The following is a 21,544-nucleotide window of genomic DNA, read 5'->3' on the forward strand; positions in this document are numbered from 1 at the left end:
TTTAAATTGTATCTCTTGGATCTGTTTTCCAGGTCAATTGTTTTTCCAGTGAGATGTTTCACATTATCTTCTATTTTTTCAATCTTTTGGTTTCATTTCATAACTTCTTGGTGTATAGTATAGTTATTAGCTTCCCTGAACTCCACTCTCATTGTTAAAGAACTATTTTGTTCAGTGAGCTTTGGAACCTCCTTTTCCATTTGGCTAATTCTGCTTTTTAAACCCTTCTTCTCTTCATTGGTTTTTTGGACCTCTTTTTCCAATTGAGTTAGCCTATTTTTAAAGGTGTTTTTTCCTAAGCATTTTTTTGGTTCTCCTTTAGCAAGATGTTGACTCAGTTTTCAAGTTCTTCTATGGACTGAGTCCATTTCATATTCATTTTGGAGGTACTGGAGGCAGAAGCCTTGACCTCCTCTGACAGTATGCCTTGTTCTTCCTCATCTGAAAGGATGGAAGGAAATACCTGTTCACCAAGAAAGTAACCTTCTGTGGTCTTATTTTTTTTTCCTTTTTCAGGCATTTTCCCAGTCCGTTACTTGACTTCTGAATCCTTTGTCAAGAGGAGGGTCCTAGTGCTCCTCCTCCCCCCAGGACCCTGTTCAGGGCTGAGATTCAGATCAGCTGCTCAATTCCCCCAAGAGCTTTAGATGAGGGTGGGCTGCCACTGAGGGCTGAGGTTCAGATCCCCTGCTCAATTCCCCCAAAGGCTTTAAGCTGAGCCACTCAGACAATGGACCCAGGCTGCTTCCACTGCCATCATAGCCACTTGCCACCTGGTGCTGCTGCTGCCACCACCTGGGGTCAGGGGACCTCTCCCCTCTCACCGAGCTGGGAAAGCTCTCCCACGCTGACGTTTGAAGCTTTCTTTGTCGCTTGTGGGTTGAGGGAATCTGGGACCTTCCCTGTTGTGAATTCTGCCCCAGAAGTGTGTTCAGATCCTGTTTCTCCCCATGCCATGCAGCCAGATCTAGGCTCTGCTCCACTCAGCATCCCATGGGATAGACCTTTCCTGTTGGCCTTCCAGGTTACTTTTGGTTGGAAATCTCTTTCACTCTGTCGTTCTGTGGCTTCTGCTGCTCTAGAAATTGTTGAGTCATTTTTTACAGGTATTTTGTGGGCTGTGGGGGAAGCGCTAGAGTACATGTGTCTTTTTACTGTGCCATCTTGGCTCCACCTTAATAAATGATTCTTGAGAGCTATGGCCAAAAGCTCATCTCCCTGCTGCCATCTTGGTGACCTTAGCTGTTCTAGCCTTCAGAGTTCAGGTCCTCAAAAAACTGTAGAATCTGAGTTAGAAGGAACCTAAAGGCCATCCAGTCCAACACATACCCCCTCCCCCCAAAAAACAAATCCATGTTCCAACATGTATAGCAGGTGGTCATCTTGGTTCCTCTTAAAGAGCTTCAGTGGAGCACTCACTAACTCTCAAGGTGGCCCATTTTACTTCTAAATAGGAGCAAGGGTGTTGTTTGTTGTTAGTGTTGGGGCTAGTTTCCTCTTTCCAGACACAGAGAGGCAATGTAATATAGTGGATAAAGAAATGGCCTCAGACTCAAAAGATGTAGGTTTCCGTCTCTCTTCTGACACATACTGACCTTGTGGCCTTCAGTGCCCCAGGCAGCTCTTTAAGACTCTCAGTTATAAAGAACATGCCAACTTGCATTGGCGTAGACTTTCCCCTACCCACTGGTGTGCTGGTAGCTGTTTAACAACAACCTGATCTTTGGAGAAACAAAAGGTACTCATGGAACACTTCCAAGTTTAATCTGCAAGATTACATTTTCCCCATCACTTTCTTCAGTCTGGACAATCAGCAGAATACTAGTGAGCCCATATCTGTAGTGTCTTCCCCTTTCCTGTGTAAATGCTCACACTGAACATTGAGCAAGCAGGGCTGGTTGACTCCAGCCCATCCCTGCCTTCACCAAGGCCTTTATCCCTGAATCTTTCTGATATGAAGCCTAAACCCACCTCTATGTAACTCTGTAACCTTCAGAGTAGAAAATCTAGACCTTCTTCCAGAGACTAGCCGTTAAAGGTATTTGAAATTGAATGTTTCTCCTGAGCCTTCTCTCATCCAGGCAAAGCTTTCCCCGTTCCTTCAGCTGATCCTCATAGGGTAGTATCTCAAGGCCCTTTGCCCTCCTGATTGCCCTTCTCTAATTTTTCTCCAAATTATCTGAATCCTTATGGAACAGAGCCTAGTCCTCCAGATGTGGTCTGATGGAGGGAGAGCATAGGGGAACTTCTTATCCCCAGATACTGTGACCATCTTCATGCAACCCACAGTTGGATCTACTTTCCTTGCTACCATAGCACACATTTATGACATATGGAGCTTGCAGTCCACTAAAACCCCAGGCTCTTTTTCAAAACAAGGGATTACCTAACCCTGCCTCCCCCAACTTGGCACCGTTTTGAACTCAAATGTAAAATTTTATATTCATTCTTGACATTTCATCCATTGCCCTAGCTGGTCAAGATCATTTTGGATTCTGAGTTTGTCATCCGATGTGAGAGCCTTTTCTCCCAGAATTATGTCATTGGCAAATTGGATAGGCATTCCATTTATACCTGTATTCTCGTCACTGATGAAAAGTTTATCAGCACAGGACCAAGCACAGATGCCTGGGGCAATTCCCTGGAGCCTTCTACTAAATGGAGATTGAACCATGGAACTTGGCCATCACACAATTTGGAATCAATCTAAATGTATTTTCAGTTAGCCCAAATTTCTCTATTTCTCCATAAGAATACCATGAGAGACTTTACCAAACTTTTTGCTAACATCCAAGTGAATTAGATAAGTTGCCTCCTGTGTTTTGCATGACAATGAGATAGGGGCTTAAAGAATTAAAAAGGAAAATCTCCAAGAGAGTAATGACAAGGTGCATGGTGGGTGTGAGTGGGCTGTCAACCCTCATCAGTGAGGAGCCTAGAAGAAGAACTGCTGCAAAGGGAGGCACCATGGACTGAATTCAATGCTAGGAGAAGAAAATGAGCCAGTCATGTGTTGGAGTGAGGAATTCCAAATGGACAGCCATGGCTCCCTTGTAGTGTCTAGAGGAAGCAAGCAAGGCCTCCGGCATGTCGAGCCAACTCTCTGAGATGAACTTGTGGGGAACATGTGGATGAGTTACCCAGGATGAGCTGAGATCTGCATCAGTGGAATCAGTGAAATCATGGTGCTGCTGGCATATTTGGGTGAAATAAAGGAAATGTCTTCACTTATTCTTTGTAAAGGCCTCCTGATTTGGGGAGTGACTTGTGGATGGATGGACAGGCCATTGCTGGGCCCAGGCTTGAAGTCTTTTAAGCTTAGTTTAGGGACCTACAGAAGCTGCCACTACTTTGATGTAGCATTACCATAGCATAGTGAGACATCAAAGCAGGATTTTAGAGCAGTGCAGCATTTTACTGGCTAAGAAATGTCCTGAATTCAGTCCATCTTTGCCAGTCAGTGCAGTAAGAGTTCAGTGACTCAGGCCAATTCGAAAAAAAGCCAATCAGAATGACTTCAGAGACAAAGTTTCAGACTATTTCAAGTCTGTTTTCTAGGATATTGAAGCCTCTATAAATAAACGTTCTAGGAACCAAGCTACTTTTTCTATGAGGTCAGCCTAGACATGAAAGAGGTTGGGTTAAATTCCAGGTCCCCTATTTTGTTGGTGGCAGCATCTGAAGAGGAAGAGGAGGAGGAGAAGGAGGAGGCAGGAACAGCAGAAATTTCTCAGGGTGAGTCAGTTCCTTGGCCTGATTAAAGTAATGTCTCCCTCCCACAGTCACCCAGGAGTTGAGGAGTCACCAATAGATTTGGACAGCAGTGTGGCTCAATAGAATGGGTGCTGCTTTGAGACCCAGATTGAGTGAGTTTGAATTTGAGCTATGACACTCTCTATGGGCTCTGGGCAGGTCACAGAGTCCCCCAAGCCTCAGTTTCCTCATCTATAAAATGAGGGGATTGGACTTGGTCTCTGAGGCCCCTTCAGGCTCCAAATTGATGAGCCTATGCAAGCTCCATGTTGCTGGACAAGAACATCTCTCGCTTGACCTAGGACTTCTAAGGACTGTTGCCCAACTGGCCTTGAGGAGAGAAAGGTAGAAAGTAAAGAAATCCCCATTTCCTTTGTGTCTCCCTTTGCTAACAAATTCATTTTATTTTGCCTTTCTGAAAGCTTGTATATTGGTGTATCCTCTTAGTAATAGAGGAATTATTCTACTAATATTTTCAGTCCATGTTTCTCCCCAAGGAAGGCAGTATCTTTGCAGAGAGAACATGGGTTGTAGAATCAGGACCTGGGTTCCCATTGTACTTTTGATGATGGTCACTTTTGTGAGCTGAGACACTTGAATTTACTGTCTCAGACTCATCTTGTGACCTCCCTGGGGGCTCATTCTCCTCATCTATAAAATGGGCTACATGGCAAACCTCTAGATTCCCTGCCAGTTCCAACTCTCAAACCTGAGCACAAAGGAATACAGATGCAGAGTGTTTCTTCCTAATATTCCTGTTCTCTGCTTCCTTGAGTAAATAAAGATTTGTAATTGGGATGTCAAAGCAAAGGAAAATTGGTGCTTCTGCATGTTAGATGAGTGGGTTTTCTACTAATTAGCTAGCTGTATTCTTGATAATCTAGTTAATACCTTAATCTACTGAACATGCTTTAGTGCATTCTAAGTAAATGTTGGTTGAATGAATGAGTGAATAATTAAGTGGATGAATGAGGGGGTGAATGAATAACTAGTTTGAAGCACAGTTTCAGCCCAGACTGGCATCTAAAATGTGACTTCATGGAAGTCTGGGTTAATGAGATTTTCAGGTAGCTCACTGATCCAGGTAAATTATCAACACTTCTAGGGAAAGTGTTTGTTTTACTGTCTGTGGGTTGTTTGAGAGAACCCAGGTTCTGATTCTTGTTAACTTGTGAGAAGAAGAAATTGTAGGCAGATCTGAAAAGTTGTTTCTAAAGATGTGGCTGGAGCAGACCCCATGCCCCTTTCCTCAAGTTAGGCTCAGCATAGTTGATAGTTAAGGTTGACTTTAGAGACTGGCCTCACCCTAAGGTTCCCACATGGTTGCTTCTTGGCACCCTTAGGATCTCAGCCCTTTTCTCAGAGCCAAAAGAATAGAAATAGTTCTATTTATTAAGTAATTAGGTACAAACAACTTGATATGTCTTTATGTCCTAAAAACTTAGTAGCTGTTGAAAAAAAATAACACAGAAGTGAAAAGCAAAAATATTTCTATTTCATTTTTAAGTGATCACAGTTAGTTATTAATGGATTATATGTGCCTGTTGGACACTAGCCAACTTCTCAGCCCTGGGAATCAGATGGGATTGAATACCTGTTCCATATGACTCTTCACAAGATACTTGCTTTTATTGATAACAACCCTGAAAAACCCAAAGTAGGATGTCGCAAACAAGAAAGTAGGAGGACTTACTGGTATAGATAAAGGTACAAGGAAACAAAAAACACATCTCAGACATTTGAGAAGTTCATGGAAAGGAGCGTAACCTTGGTGAGCTAATACCAACAGCCATAAACTAGTAGCTTGCCAACGTTGAAGAAGGAGTATTGCTGTGTTTCCTTCAAAAATATAAAACATCCTTCAGTAGAAGGTGTGCAGGTTGGTGCTTTGTCTCCAATTAATAGTCTTAGAGCATTGTCTAGCCCACTGATTGGCCAAGTGACTTGCCCAGGTCATATAGCTGGTATGTTACAGGGGTGGGATTTGGCCCCATGTCTTCTAGTCTGCTGAAGCTGGGTTCTATCCACTGCACTTCCCAGTCTAGAACATAATAGGCACTTAATATATAACTATTGAATTCTTTGAATCCTGTGCCTACAGCTTGAAGGGTCCCCCAAATCCCAAGCTCCCTGGCTTTCTCCACGTATATTACAGAATGAACTGAATTGAATTGCCTAGCCTAAACACCAAGGGAGCTTGCTTGAAGAGTCTTAACACTTTCCTGGTGTGAGGGTTGGAATTCTCTCCACCCTAATAAACACAGAGGGCCGAGACTTCAATTAAATTAATCAGAGGTGTAAACTAAGTGTTGAATTAGCCACAAAACCTCTATGAAATCAAGCAGACACACACTAGATGAGAACAATATTTTACCCAATTTCTACCATTTTTGAGCCTTTGCCCAATCTTGTGTTTTGAATCTATTTTGGATGTTCTTTGTACATCCTCAGACAAGTCACTTCATCTCTCTGGGCCTCAGTTTTCACATCTGTAAAATGACCTCAGATCAACCTCCAGCTCTAGATCTATGATCCTAGGCCACATATTTATGTATGTTGTTTTCTCCTGCTGTACTATAAGCTCCATGAGGCCAGGGACTGGATTTCCTTTTGACTTTACTTCCCCAAAACTCAGTTCTATGGCTGAAACATCCTGTTATCTTTACTTAATAAATTCTGAGCGAGTGTTGAATAATTTATGCAAATAAGTAACCCATGGCCAAAATAATTTTAAGAGGAAGTGAGTGCTAACAGCCAGAGGAGTCTGGGAAAATTTCATGGGGGGAGAGGGGAGGAAAAATAATACAGAATTTTCCCCAGGGGGATTCAAATCCTCCTTCTGCCTCTTTCTCTGTCTGTAACCTTGGTCATTTCTTTTCAGTGGCTTTCAGTTCCTCCTCTGACCTTTGAGGTCCCTTCATCCTTTGTGAGACTGTGAGCTCCATTCCCCTGGAGTAAATACCTCCTATAGCTGCCCGAGCCAGATATACTTGGACCCACCAGAGGGGGAGGGGTATGCTCATGGGTCTCTGAATTTAAACTGACCCCAGTGCTACCCAAGGTGATTAGCACATCATAAAAGGCTCTGCAAACTCTGGCCTTCAGGAGCAATGTGCATATTTTGTACATGTGCTTTTCGGTGCACTCCATACAACTTTGGTCTGTTATTTTTGGCAGGTGGAAAGCTGGTGTCTGTGGATGTTTTGCAAAGTGTTGTTGGGCCTGGCACCAAGAAGGCTTGATCTTAAAGAAGGAGGAGGGAACAGAGCTTCCATGATGGGGTCTTTGATTCGGGGGGGCGGTGGGAGCATACCTCTACTAGATAGTTTGGTCACGTTGTCATGACATTCCCAGCACCCCGTGGTTTGCAATGGAGCCTCTAGGGGCTGGGCTGGAGGTTTGCAGAGGCAGGAGTAGAAAAGTCTGCTGGGGGAAGTTGTCACCAGTGTGGGGATGCCTGGGATGCTGGTGATAATATGAGGGCAGGCCAAATTCTAATGGATGAATTGGAGGTGAGACTTTTGGGACAGAGGCGAGGTGAGGGCCAGGAAGCCTGGGGCCTGCATGGAGGATCATCCGCTGAGTTTTATGGGAGTCTTTAGGAATCCAGAGATTTGAGAAGATGGAAAAGAAGGAAGGAGTCTGAGAGAGAAGGGGCTTATTTTCTCAGCTGTTTCTCTGATGGGGAATTGTGTGTTGTGACCAAACAAAAGTGAAAGGGTGGACAGCCCTGGGAATGGGAGGGGAGGGGCTCTAAAAGGAACAAAAGAGCAGACAGACAGATGGTCTTGTCAGCACCTCAGGGATCCAGTTCCAAATGAAAACTGTCACTTCTGTGTTCTTCTATGAGTTTCTTGCAGGGGTTTTCAACCGTTATTTACAGCTGAGAAGAGATAATGGGACATTTATACTGACTAGCTGTGCGATCCTGGGTCCATCCCTCTGCCTTAGTTTCCTCAGCTATAAAATGGGGATAATAATAGCACCTACCTCAGGTTTGTTCTGAGTCTCAAATGAGATCATATGGGTGAAGCACTGGGCACTGTGTGTGGCATATGGTTAGTGGTAAAGCTATTATTATCACTAATTATTATCATCAGTGCTCATCTGCCCCTGGATGTCCCCCAGCTACCTCAAACTCAACATTCAATTTCAATTCAATTCAACCAGCATTTATTAAGCTCTCACCATGTGCCAAGCACTGCACTAGGTGCTGGGTATGCAAAGACAAAAACAAGACAGGTCCTGACCTCAGGGAGCTCCCATTCTACTAGAGAGAAATCAAAAACATGAGTAAATTTAAAAATTATATAAAATTTCCTGAGGTAAAGAACATTAACAACTGGGGAGAAGGAACCTGACCTAACCTTTGAAGGAAGCTGGGAATTCATGAGGCAGAGAGGAGTAGGGATAAGCTTTCAGATATGGCAGACCCCTTGGGCAAAGTTAGGAAGGCTGTAGAATTTCTTCAAGGGCCTATTTAGGTTGCCATTGTCATTTCAGTTGTGACCCCATTTGGGGTTTTCTTGGCAAAGATACTGGAGTGGTTTTATCATTCCTTCTCCAGCTCATTTTACAGATGAGGAAACTGAGGGAAAAAGAGTTAAGTGACTTTCCCAGGATCACACAGCTAGAACGTGTCTGAGGCTAGATTTGAACTCAGTAAAATGAGTTTTCCTGACTCCAGGAGCAGAACTGTGCACTATGGCACCCCGTGGCTGCTCTCTATTTAGATAGTAACACTCAAATTGTGGAGAGTATTCATAGTCTGATTGTATGGACATCCTTTATCAAATGCTATGGGAATTAGATGGAGTGAAGATGGAGAAAAATTAGGAAGCCAGCACCATCTTCGTGCCCAAACAGCTCATTGTCTTTCCTCCTAAACCCCACCCCACTCCACCTCCCTAACTTCCCTGTTTTCTGTCAAGGTGATCACCATCTTTTGATTTTTTCAGCTCCCCTGCTCAGTCAGGGTCTCCTCTCTTCTCTCCCTAAATCTTGCCAGTGATGTCTCCACATTGCCCACAGCTACTCACCTGCCGAGGAATGCCAGATCCAGTGACCTTTTCTCAATCCTCCTTTTCCATGACCTCTCTGCAGCTCCTGACACTATCGATCACCCTTTTCTCTCAGATGCCCCTCTCTCCTCGCTCTTCCTCCGTTATCTGACCCATCCTTCTTGGTCTCCTTTGCTGGATGTTTTTCCAGATTATGCCTCTACCTGTAAGTGTGTCCCCCTGGGCCCTGTCCTGGGACCTTTTCTCTTCACCCTATACTGCTTCATTTGGTGATCTTATCAACTCCCCTGAATTTAGTTATTATGTCTGTGCTGACAATATCCTGCCCTAACATCTCTGTAACATTCTCAAATGCCTTTCAAACATCATGAATTGGCTCTCCAAACTCAATGCATTCTCTTTTATCTAAACCTTCCAGCAATCCTGCCTTCCCTGTTACTGTTAAGGGAAACAGCCTCCGGCCAGTCCCCTAGGACTCACCCTGGACTCCTCACTGTTTCCCACCCCCCATCCAATCTGTTGTCAAAGCCTGTTGATTTCATCTTTGCGGCATCTCTCACCCTCTTCTGTAATTGTCCCCATTCTCCCCCCTCCCTCCAGTCTATCCTTCATTCAGCCACCAAAATAATTCTCCTAAAGCAAAGGACCAAACATGTCATCCCTGACTCCCTAAGCTCCCTATGGCCTCCAGGATCAAATACAAAATCGTGTTTGACATGAATGCCCTTCATAACCTCCCCTCCTCCCACCTCTCCCACCTCTTTCACTTCATCCCTCGTTCTTCAATCCAGTGATGCTGGTCTCCTGGCCTTTCTGTGAACAAGATCCTCCCTCTCTCAGCTCTGGATTCTCTGCAGCTGGCCCCCACACCTGAAATGCTCATCCTCCTCTGTTCCAGTTACTGACCTCCCTGGCTTCCTTCAAGCCCCAACTAAAATCTCACCTTCTGGTGGACGCTTTTCCTAGTGCCTTCCTTCTGTTGATTATTGCCTAGTTATCCTGCACATTGTATGTACATATTTTTTTTTGCTTGCTTTCTCCCCCATTAGACTGTGAGTCCTTTGAGGGCGGGGACTGTCCTTTGCCTCTTTTTATATCCTCTGTGCTTATTACAGATCTGGCGAATAGCAGATATTTAATAAATGCATATTGACTGATTGGCACACCCACCACCCTACTTTAAGCCCTTTATAATCTCTGAAATGAACTAATGTAATTAACAGTCTTCTAATTGACTTTCATACCTCCTTTCTCTCTTCTCCAGTCCATTCTTTGCCATCCACAAAACTGCCATAATGATATTCCTAAAGCAAAACTGGATCACTTAGCTCCGCCTCTAAAGAAGATTCAGGGGCTCCCTGTGGCTGGCATCTTGGCTTCTATTGCCCTTCTCAGTCTAGCTCTAAACCACCTTTCCAGACTCTAAGGAAGAGAAGAGATGATTGAAAGCCATCGTCATATCAAGAAATTCCAGAGTTCTTGATCAAAGAATCCCCTCTACAACTTTTCCAGAAAGAGGAGTTCTAAATTTTGCTTTAAAAAACTGTAGGAAGAGGAAACTTTTGACTTCTCTGGATGGTCCAATGAACTTTTGAATAGTAATAAATGTCGGCAAGTATGCCCTTCCTTAGCCCCCTTACCCCCCCCCCCACACAAATTCATCAGTATATTTCCCAATATCTCACTGTGTCTGCCCTTCCTATAGAGCCATCTTGCATAACAAAGAATATAAAAGAGGAAAAACCAATTCAACAAAACGAACTACACATCAAAAAAATCAAACATCCTATGCAATGTTCCAACCCTTAGGCCCCCACCTCTGCAAAAAGGGGCTGTTCCTTCTCCTCTCCTTTTATTCACCAACGTTGGTCATTACATTTTCCCATTTGGTCTCGTCCTATTGTAATTGTGGTTCTTTCCATTTACACAACTGTAGTCACTTCATGTGTTCTGTTCCCCTGGTTCTGTTTAAGAAGCATAGCACTCTTACAGCTACCTAAGGTGACCTTCGCATTTGGAGGCTTTAGCCAGGACACACGTTACCAGCAGAATGCCTTTCTTGAAAGCATTCCACCCCTCTTAGGCCAGCTTCTTCCACAGAATTTAGGTCTTGGGATTCTACACAGCCCTTCTCTTAATCTGTGGATATGCTATCTTACATGGTGGCAAGAAGGTATGGGGCTGATTTTTAATTACCAGCATACTACCTGGCATATAGTAGGTATTCAGAAAATCTCTGCGGAGTGAACGAACAAATGAATAAATGAATGAAAAAGCATTTCTGTGCTTACTGAGTAACCCTCCCTCTGCTAAGAATGAATGAATGTCTGGATCTGATTATTCTGAAACTCCCTCTGGTCAGACCTTCCCTAACACACATGCTCTAAATAAAGCCTTGCTCCTCCCCCCTGCCCCCCTCCAATGCAGTTTGGAGATACTCCAGAAGACCTGGGGCTCAGTCCTGGCTGGGTGAGCCTGGGCCAGGGTCCCTCAGTCCCCTCAGGTCATTTTTAAGACCATACACTACAGAGAAGTTGCGGGTCTGCACTGGTACAAGGAGTTTCCTCTGACTGTGAAATCCTAGCTGTGTTATCACCTTTCACCCTCCACACCAAAAGCTTTACAGTTCCCTTTCTCAGAATTTCCAATAATCAGCAGGCTGGGTCTGGCCTCCCTTTCCCTTATTGTGGAATCCTGAAGATTCCTATCACCCTTCCTTCAGTATCTCACTCCTCACGTGTGGTTAATGCTCATTATGTCCTCTCAAGTTTCCTTTGTCAATTTCCTTCCTTTATGGCGAACAGAAAGACCATCGTCCATTTTCCTGAGGAGCATGGAGCTTCTTTCCACTCAGACGTGAACAACACCCATTATTTCATTTCTAATGGGATCATAGATTTAGAACTCAAAGGCATCTCCAAGACAATCAGATCCAACCCTCTCATTTTCCAAAGGAGGAAACTGAGGCTCAGAGTTACTGAAGGTCACACAAGAGGATGTATCAGTCCCAGGATTGGAACTTGGGGTCTCTGACTCCAAATCTAGGACTCTCCTCTGTACCATGATGCCTTTCAAAGAGAAAACCTTCCAATTCAGGGATTCTTGACTTGGACTCCAGGAGTTTGTTTTTAAAAATGTTTTCACAACTATATTTCAGTAGAATAGGTTTCTTTTGTCATTCCATGTGTTTTATTTTATGCGTTTAAAATCAGGATTCCAAGAAGGGGTCCGTAGGTTTCACCAGATGCCTCTCAAGGGGTACAGGACACAGAAAACAATAAGGCTCCCCTGACCTAATGGGGTGTGTATGTCTTACCCACCTCCAGGAGGGAGGCCTCAGGCCAGAGTTTTCAGGTATTCATGAGGTGCCAAAACTAAACTCTCCAACTGGGGTATTTATTTTGAATGTCAACGCCTCGGAGCTTTTGTTTGTTATCTTGACCGGGAGCCCCCTTAGCCCGGCTGGCTGGTTGTGCTGGGTTCTTTCCAATCCAGCCAGGTCTGGGATGTGGATGGTCTGTGGTCTAAGTTGGGGTCACACAGCTGCTCTCCTGACATTTTCACAGAGTTCAACAACTGCTTGTTTTTGTATCAAGCATGTAAGTGCCTGCTTAGACCTTAAGCCTTGTGTTAGCCATTCAAATGTGATTGAAATGCCACCTCTTTAAGGCAGAGTCACCTTCATTCCAATTATAAGTTAAACATATACCAGTGGTGCTACTCTGCATTTCTGCCAAGAGGGGACTATTGAGGTGACCTCAGAGCCTCTGTCTGTGCTGGGGTCATTGTTATGAAGCATTTCTTCAGCACCCACATGCACATGCTTGACTGGACACCATCCTCAGTGCTGCCTGGAATAGGGTCTCCCTCATCAATTACTTGAAATCCAAGATTCCACTTGGTAGATTTGACTGAGAAGCAGACAGAGCCTGGAGTCAGGAAGACCTGAGTTCAAATCTGGTCTCAGATACTTACTAGCTGTGTGACCCTGGGCAAGTCACTTAACTTTTGTCAGACTCAGCGTCTTGGTCTATAAAACAGACATAATAAGAGCATAGGCTTATTGTAAGAAACAGATGTGAAAGGTATGCAAAGTGCATTTCCAAGAGGCATCAGACAAGAGAGAAGCTGGATTTTTAAGGCTGACACTCCTAAAGGAAAGTAATATAGTCTATCCCATGACTTTGCAAACACTGAGCATTTATAATGTGGGAATTTTCAAGGAACAGAATGCATGCTCTTTGAGGACAGGGCCAGTATGCCTTGCATGCCCCCTGGGGTTCCATAAACACTTGCTGGTTGATGGATTGATTGATTCTCATTCCAGGGTTGTCTTTGTAAGAGTGTGGCCAGACATCTCATTTTCCCATTTCCTTTAGTTCTTGCAGACAATTTGAAGTCCAACCCTGGGATTAAGTGGCAGTACTTCAGCTCTGAAGAAGGAATTTTTACCGTTTTCCCAGCACACAAATTCCGGTGCAAGGGCAGCTATGAGCATCGGAGCAGGTACAAAGTTTTCTGCTATTTGGTGTTATTCCTTCATTTATTCAATCATTCATTCACTGTATCATTTACCCCCTCACTCATTCATTCACCCATTCATTCATTCACTGCATCATTTACCCCCTCATTCATTCAGTTCATTCAGAAGGGGCTGGATATGGAGATCTGGGACTCAGTGACATAGACAAAAATAGATGTCCCTATAAATTAAACACAGGATGATTAGGCATTGCAGAAAATCTTTCTGAAAAGTGATCAGATTCCTGTGCAAAATACACATTCATGAGTATATTTTCTCTTCTCATTTTCAGCTAAGGCAAAAAAAAAATGAATCTTGCCTACTGCTTCAGAAATGAAGGGTATATAGATGACCAGATTTCATGGGGGGAAAAGTTTACTTTCTTGGGGTTAATGTGTTCATTTTAAGACCTTTTAGAACACTGTCACTAAACCCCTTTAAAGTTGGATTCAGCTTTGAAAGCTGTATGCATAAGGGAGACCACCTCCTGTTACTTGTTCCGTGGAACAGGGCCAGTGCAGAGCCAGAATTGGCCCAAAGCCCAGAGCTTCTCTGCTCATCATCAAATTGGGTTTTCTTTGGGGCAGCACCTTACTTAAAGTGTTCCAGGCCACTAAGTCCAAATAGATTTTTCCCTTTTGGGGGGCCAGGAGCAGTGGGGGAAGGGCTTATTCTCTGTCAGGCAGTGTGGTGTAGTGGATAGAGAGCTGGCCTCAAAGCCAAGCAGACCTGAATCCTACTTTAGACATATACTGGCTGTGTGACCCTGGCCAAGTCACTAAGCTTAATGCTCTAAGCAACCCTCTAAGAGTAGAAGGTGCAGATCTGCTCTCCTGGAAGGAGTTTACTCACCCAGGAATTCCCCAGACCAATGAAAGCACAGACCCTCGATCCCTGTCCCTTCTCAGCTCTGAGAAGTCAGCTCCACCAGCCTCCAGCTTAACAGCGTCTCTCATCCAGAGCATCATTTATTCAATAAATGGTTTTTGAGGGCATCTCTCTGTGTCTAGTGCCCTGAGGGACACAGGAGACACTGAACAACATGGACTCTGCCTTCTAGTTGTATGGCTTAATGGGAAAGATGCACTTTTTTTCTTTTCCCAAACTAAAAGCCCACACACTTGTAGCTCTTATTATTTAATTCTTCTCCTAATAGAAGCAGAGAATGTAGGAAGTGGCCTGGGGAGAAACAGTGTTTCTCAAATGCTGTTCATGCTAAGGCCATTCTGATCACAGGATTGTAGGTTCAGAGCTGGAAGGGACCTTGGCAGTCATCGATTCAACTTCCTCATTTTGCAGATGAGGAAAATGAAACCCAGGAAGGTTGTGACATTCCCAGCTTCATACAGCTAAGATTTCAGAGGTCCTATTTGAACCCAGGGCTTTCCAACCCCACTGCATCCCTCTAGCCGTTAGACCATATTGCTTTCAGTGATGCGTAGAGAAGATGTAGGAGCCATCAAGGCCACCTGCCATGGCTCAGATGAACCCATCAAGATGAATGGGATGGGTGACCCTTCTTTTAAAGGCCCACACGGAATAGCTATTGCAGGAATTTCTAAATTCACACCAGAAAGAAAAGCAGAGCCATTTGTTGAATTATCCGAACCAGTTCTCTCCAAGCACCACGTAGAAGCTCCTTCCAAGCCTGTATCTGAGAACAGAGCTCTTACTTTTAACCCTTCACATCCCAGGTAATTATTCATTCCATCTTCAGGTACTAAATGATCCCAGTTTACAGCTTGTCCTTCCTAGGTTGGCATTTTCCAATCCTTTCATTGTGCTTCCCTAAAACCTCCCAGTACAAGTTCTCTTGGCCCCTTTGAAGTAGGAGAAAAGCGCCTAGCCTCCTAGCTGGTTCCAAGTATGCCCAGTGTCATGGGACTGCTTCATGGTCCCTACCTGTGACCTCCCCACTTCTATATGAAGTCCAAAGCATCTTTTATAGCACTGAGGAGGGCTGTAGAAATCATCCAGCCTATTCTTTCATAGATGTGGACACTGAAGCTCAGAGTCATGGCCCACAAGGTATCTTGGGGCGGCTCGGGCAGAGCAGGAGCCCTGGCTCTGGAACCTGCAGACCTAGCCTCTGGTCCCCCCTCGGGCCCTTCCTGGGTCACTTGAGTCAAGTCATTTCATTTCCTTGAGCTTTGGGTTTCTCAGCTATTAAATGATGGCATTCGTACCAGATGCCTCCCATGTCCCTTTTTGCTCTAGACTAAACATCTCATGGTCTGGGTGCAAATTTCTCCGTGTCTCAGGTTCCTCATCTTCGCCATGAGGATCCTGGACTCTTGGGTCCCTTCTAGTTCTAAATCTAGGATGAAATCCAAATGTTTTGATTCTCGGGTCAGATTTGTACATCCCACAACTACAATAAAAAAAAATAATATGATGTTGCTGACTCATGATCAGCTAGCTGTTTCTCACAAGTCACATTCCTAAAAATGGCCTCCTCACAGCAGCCCTAGAAGGTGAGTTGTGTGAACATTTTGAGCCCCATTTTTACATGTGAGGAGATGGAGGCTCAAAAATGTTATAGGATTGGATATTTGGAAATGGAAGGCACTTTAGAGGCCATTGATTCCCCCCCTGCCCCAATTTTACAGATGAAGAAACTGAGGCACAAAGAATGTAAGTGACTCACCCCAGGTCTTACTGCCAGTAAACTTTAGACAGGATTTACTCTCAATCTCCCAATTCCAAATCAAGCCCTCTTTCTAAAAGAGGGGTATCCTTACTACCTCTTTCTATCCAATAACCTGCAAGACCTGATCCAGTTTGGGACAGCTTAGTTAAGTGGAAATGTTGAATTTGTAGTTGAGAGAATTGCTTCAAAGCCCAGGTCTATCAACTATATGGATCTCTGGTGAGTCCCTTAACTTCACTGGACCTCAGTGTCCCCGTTTGTAAAATGAAGGGGTTGGATTCAGTGACCCAGGAGTTCCCTTCCAGCTCTAAGTTTGTGGTTCTAGGTGGTATTTTTAAAAAAATTCTCTTCCTGGCTTCTCCTCACCTTAGGAATCCTAATTAGAGGTTAAGCCTCATGAGTCCTGGTTTGGAAAAATCTCTTTGTACTAGCATCTCCCCCACCTCCAGCCCCACTTTCTCTTGCCCATTCCCACAAGAGGGGAAGACATCTGCATTTGTTCCTTTGGAGCTGCCACCTCTGCTAGTTCAGCTTTCCCCTGATTCCCCACTGGTTCCAATCAGTGTCACACAGAATCGCTGAGTGGGGCTAATGGCCTCTCCAGTCCCAGCACAAGTTGGCTTGATCCTGCCAAGCCCTGATTTGGGGTATCTTGCCTGCAGTCCTTCCTGTCTCCCAGTTCTCATCCATGTTCATAAATGAGGGAGGGACACTGAGCTCTGCAGGCATGCCACGTCTCCAAATCAGGCCTGGTATTGGGAGGGGGGGGAATCCATGAGGGAGAAAAGAGAGAGTGCTCCTAAGGCCGGTTTGCTTTCCCAAGATCCCTCTAATTTGTTCCAGCTTTAAAACTGTGAATAGAAAACTCATTAAAGCTCTTTCTCACAAACCCTCCCTCCACCCCCAAGCAATGGGCATGAGCTGAATGCGACTTCACTAGAGAAGTGGGCTTTTTTGTTGGTCTGTTTTTGATGTTGGCAAACAAAGACCCCAAAATGTGGAAGGCTCGAGGACTGATTCTGACATATTTTGGCAACATGTTTGAAAATGCCCAGATAAGAGGCCTTGTGGTGCCTGACCTGGGTGAATTCTCCGCTGGTGCTCAGAGAGGAAAGGCTCCTCTGCAGGGGCCTTTGTCCTTGGATGACAAACCCAGCCAACCTCTGGGGGCTCAGGCCAATACAGGGACCACTCCAGTGTCTTTCTAGCATGGGTTGTATGCAGGAAAAAAGAATGCATTTATAAATGGATGCTCTCTCTCTCCCTCTCTCTTCTCCCTTCTGTCTGTCTGTCTGTCTGTCTCTCTCTCTCTGTCTCTTTCTCTCTCTCTGTCTCCGTCTCTCTCCCTCTCTCTCTCTGTCTCTCTCTCTCTCTTTCTCTCTCTGTCTCTCTGTCTCTCTCCCTCTCTCCTCCCTCCTCTCTCTCTCTCTCTCTCTCTCTCTGTCTCTCTCCCTCTCTCCTCCCTTCTCTCTCTCTCTCTCTCTCTCCCTCTCTCTTCCCTCCTCTCTCTCTCCCTCTCCTCTCTCTCTCCTCTCTCCACTCTTTCTTTCTCCCTTTCCATCTCCTCTCTCCTTCTCCCTGTCTTTCTTTCTCCATCTCTTGCTTTCTGTGTTTTTATTTCTATAAATCTATTTCTCCTTCTCTTTTCTTCCCTCCCTCCCTCTTTATTTCTTTTTCTTTGCTGATTCATCCTTCCTTCTCCCTCTTTTTCCATTCCTTTCTCTCTCTCTCCCCCTTTGTCCATCTCTGTCTCTTAAACACATACATATATTGGATGGATGGATAGATGACAGACAGAAAGATCGTTCCAATCAGATAGCTCTGAATCTGTCTTCCAAAAGGAGGCAGTGTGGAGCAATGGAAAGAGCACTGGTTCTCAAGTCAGAAGACCTGGGTTCAAATCACATCTCTGATCCTTACTACCTGTGTGACATTGGGCAGTTCCCTTCATGGGCCTCAGTTTCCTCATCTGTAAATGAAAGGATTAAGTTGGATTTGAAATTCTTAACCAGGAGTCTGTGAACTTTAAAGGCCACACCCAGATAATTATGTTTTCCTAGAATCTGTTTTAATCACATCCATTTGATTGATGCCTTTATGTTAAGGAAGGCCCCTGGGCTTTACCAGACTGCCAATGAGGTCTGTGACAGAGAAGGGCTAACTCCAGCCTGTGGCTGCATGATCCGTAGCCGCCATCAGGCATGGCGATCTCAGGATCACAGATTGCAGCTTGGATGAATGTCTGCTAGAGAGGCCACTCCTGCACCTGAGCCCAAAGCCCCTCTTCGACACCCCAGGCAGGACTTAATTCATAGACTGTAGGATTTAGAGAGGGAAGGGGGCCTCCTGGGGGTCATCTAGTCTGACCCTGACATTTTTTCAGAGGAAGAAAATTGGGCTTTGGGAGGGAATAGGGCTTGAGCAGTATCACCCAGGGTGCCTGAGGCAGGATTTGAACATGAGTCCTTTGACTCCAAGACTTTCTACAACAGCTCCTGCTCTGTTTGTTTTCATCCATGAAAACCTCTTGAGTAACTGGGTCCTGTTATGCTAACCTCAAAGCAAATTCCGGCTTTAAAAAAAAAGCACAGATTGACCCCAGATGTTCATCATTGCAAACACATCAGCAGATGACTGAATTCCTATGAAATGGCTCCAGGAACAAGGTTGTGCACCAGCCATCAGTGTTCCCAGGCCTTGGAGTTTTGACTATAGAGTAGAGAGGTAGAGATAGTGTTGGGCTTAGAGGCCAAAGGCCTGGGTTCAAGTGCAAATCACTCCTATATCTGTGCCCCAGGCTCCTTCTTTCTTCCAGCCCCGACAGCCCCTCATTCTGACCCAAGCTGACCAATAGGCAGGCCAGTGAGTAAAGAGAGGGCAGTGCTTAAATCAGGAAGCTCTAGGTTTGAGTCCTGTCCTGGGACAGTGATCCTGGGCAGATTACTTTACCTCTGGGTATCCCAGATCACTCCCCAAGAGAGATTACAAAGTTAAACATCAATAATAGCGGTAACAACAGCTAGTATTTATACTGTACCTCAAGGCTGGCAGAGCACTTTACACGTGTTAGTTTATGGGATCTTCACAACTACCCTGGGAGGTAGGTGCTACTATTGTGCCCATTTTACATATGAGCAAACTGTGGCATGGAGAGATTACCTAACTTTCCCAGGGTCCCATAGCTAGAGTCTAAGGTAGGTTTTGAGCTCAAGTCTCCACTGCTCTGTGCACTCTGGCGCCACCTAGTGACTGATCAGCACATGCTGACTAAGTTCCTTCTCCACATCAGACACTGTACTAGGCACATACAGGTGCCATGAATGGGGGTGAGGGATGTTACAGGTGCATGGAAGGAAGGTGACTGGGATGAAACATGGTCAAGAGTTGTAGTGGGCATGTAGTGGGCACCCAGTAGGACAGCATGTCCCCAGGGGTAGGACTTCCAAAGTGGCTTTCATTAGTCTGGCTTGGAGATAAACCATGGCTTTTTTTTTTTTTTTTTAACGGATATAACTGGTTGGTTTAGGGAACTCCCAACTCTGCCTCGTAGAGAATACACAGAAGTTTTGCACTTGCCCACAATCTCACATTCAGTCCAGCACTTGAACCCAAGGTTTCCTGAATCTGAGGGCATCCCCTCCATCCTCTATGCCCCTTGGCACATAGTGAAGGCTTAAATGCTTGTTGTTTGATTGAGTTTATAGTCAACCAAGTCAAGATATTTGCTCAACTTCCTCTGGCAGTGAGGGTAGCTCAGAGGTCAGAAAAGAAGCAGTGGGTACTTTGGGGAAGGGTCAGGGACCCAGGTCTGAGGATCAGTAGACCAGGAACCACAGAAAGACAGTTGAATGTCCAATCTGTGAGGGCATGGATGGTTTTGTTTTTACTTTGAGTCTCACTTGCCTGGTCCAGAGCAAGACACACAGAAATACTCGTCAATTGATTGAGGGAGATTGGAGATTCAGCCAGAAAGAATTGGACACCAATGTTCTCCTTGTATGTTTCACAGGCCTATCTATGTCTCTACGGTCCGGCCCCAGTCAAAGCACATCGTCGTCATCATGGACCATGGTGCCTCAGTCACAGAAAGCCAGCTTCAGATTGCCAAGGATGCAGCTCAGGTCATCCTCAATTCCATCGATGAACATGATAAGGTGATAATCCTCTCCATTCATGTCTTCCAGGTCCTGTGGGGGCCATCCAAAGTACATTCTGACCCTTGGAAGTGTTCAGATGGGTATTGAATTATCTTCATCCTTCTTTGGAAGCAGCCAATGGAAAAAGATATTTTACAACCCTTTGAGGATTGGATCTGAAACCTTGGCAGGATCTGGTTTGTGGGTCCAGCCTTGTGTTTAATACCCTGCCCTTCTCTTGTGGTTGCTCTCTTACATGAAATACTGACTGTCATTTTGTTAGTTGTGTATGTCATTATTAGGAGTTAGGGAATGTGTGTGTGTGTGTGTGTGTGTGTGTGTGCGTGAGAGAGAGCGATTCCTTAGGCCACTTGCACCATTGTTTCAAGATGAATGTGATGGGAGGAGCAGAGGTTGAGTTTTTCTCACCTCCACTATAACACAGCTATGCTCACCTAGAGCTTACCATGATCCGCTAAAACCTAATACTGCATCAATCTGGCGTTCCCACTCCAGGGCCGTTTCCTTTTCCAAATAACATCATAACTTCCCAACACACATCTGGTTGATTTTTTCTTTACGTGAAACACACTTGCTGGTTTTCTGTGACATGTGTTGGTTATTTTTTTAAATTGTGTATGAACTGTATACCACTGACTTCCCTGTGGAGCAGAGGCCAAAGCCCCTTCCCTTGCCCCTTACCAACTCTCACAATCCATTTCCAGTCTGAGAGATCAGTGCCTCCAACATTTCTTTATCCCTAGTTGTGAGTTTTTAAGATTTGCAGAAATGTCTCCATAGGCTTTGTCATGCTGTGAGTTCCAGTATGTGCAGAATTTGATATAAATGGCAAGGTAATTCCGTATGTTTGACTTGCTTCTTTTCTCCCAAGATCTCTGTGCTAACTGTGGCAGATACTGTGAGAACCTGCTCCCTTGATCAGTGCTATAAGACGTTCCTGTCTCCGGCCACCAGTGAGACAAAAAGAAAAATGTCTACCTTTGTCAGTAGCATTAAATCATCTGACAGTCCAACCCAGCATGCTGTTGGCTTCCAGAAGGCCTTCCAGCTGATCCGGAGCACCAACAATGGCACTCGTCTCCACACCAGTAAGTTATCGCATAGCTGGACGTGTGCTTGGTTTGTATGGAAGAGATCCCATTTTACAAAATGGGATCCCAGCTCCCTTGGGAGAGAAATCCCAGGTTCGACCTTGATGGTCATCTCCAAGGCATGCATGTCCCAAGGCAGGCAGCCCCTCCCTAGTTTTGCACATTGTTGCTGGATCTGCATCCTGTCACCCTTCTGCCACTTTGACTGGGATGTATTATGATGGGCATGAGATGCAATGGGCCTGCATTACTTCCCAGGGCCTCAGCCAAATCCTCCTAACGCTGATTGTCAGCTTAGACCTCAAATCACGCATGCGCCCAGGGAGATTAGTGAGAACCCCTCCATCTGA

At 45.0% G+C, this 21,544-nt stretch overlaps 1 protein-coding gene across 1 annotated transcript in view; it reads left to right on the forward strand.

Moving 5' to 3' along the window:
- The window catches only part of CACHD1 (cache domain containing 1), a 248,813-nt gene that overhangs the window by 160,218 nt on the left and 67,051 nt on the right, over positions 1-21,544 (forward strand). Inside the window, exons 5-7 of the mRNA XM_072649735.1 lie at positions 13,154-13,280; positions 19,956-20,100; positions 20,975-21,191. Coding sequence (XP_072505836.1) covers positions 13,154-13,280; positions 19,956-20,100; positions 20,975-21,191 — 489 coding nt within the window. The remainder of the gene's footprint in view (positions 1-13,153; positions 13,281-19,955; positions 20,101-20,974; positions 21,192-21,544) is intronic.

The sequence above is a fragment of the Notamacropus eugenii genome, chromosome 2, assembly GCF_028372415.1.
Source record: "Notamacropus eugenii isolate mMacEug1 chromosome 2, mMacEug1.pri_v2, whole genome shotgun sequence".
NCBI classification, from domain to species: domain Eukaryota; kingdom Metazoa; phylum Chordata; class Mammalia; order Diprotodontia; family Macropodidae; genus Notamacropus; species Notamacropus eugenii.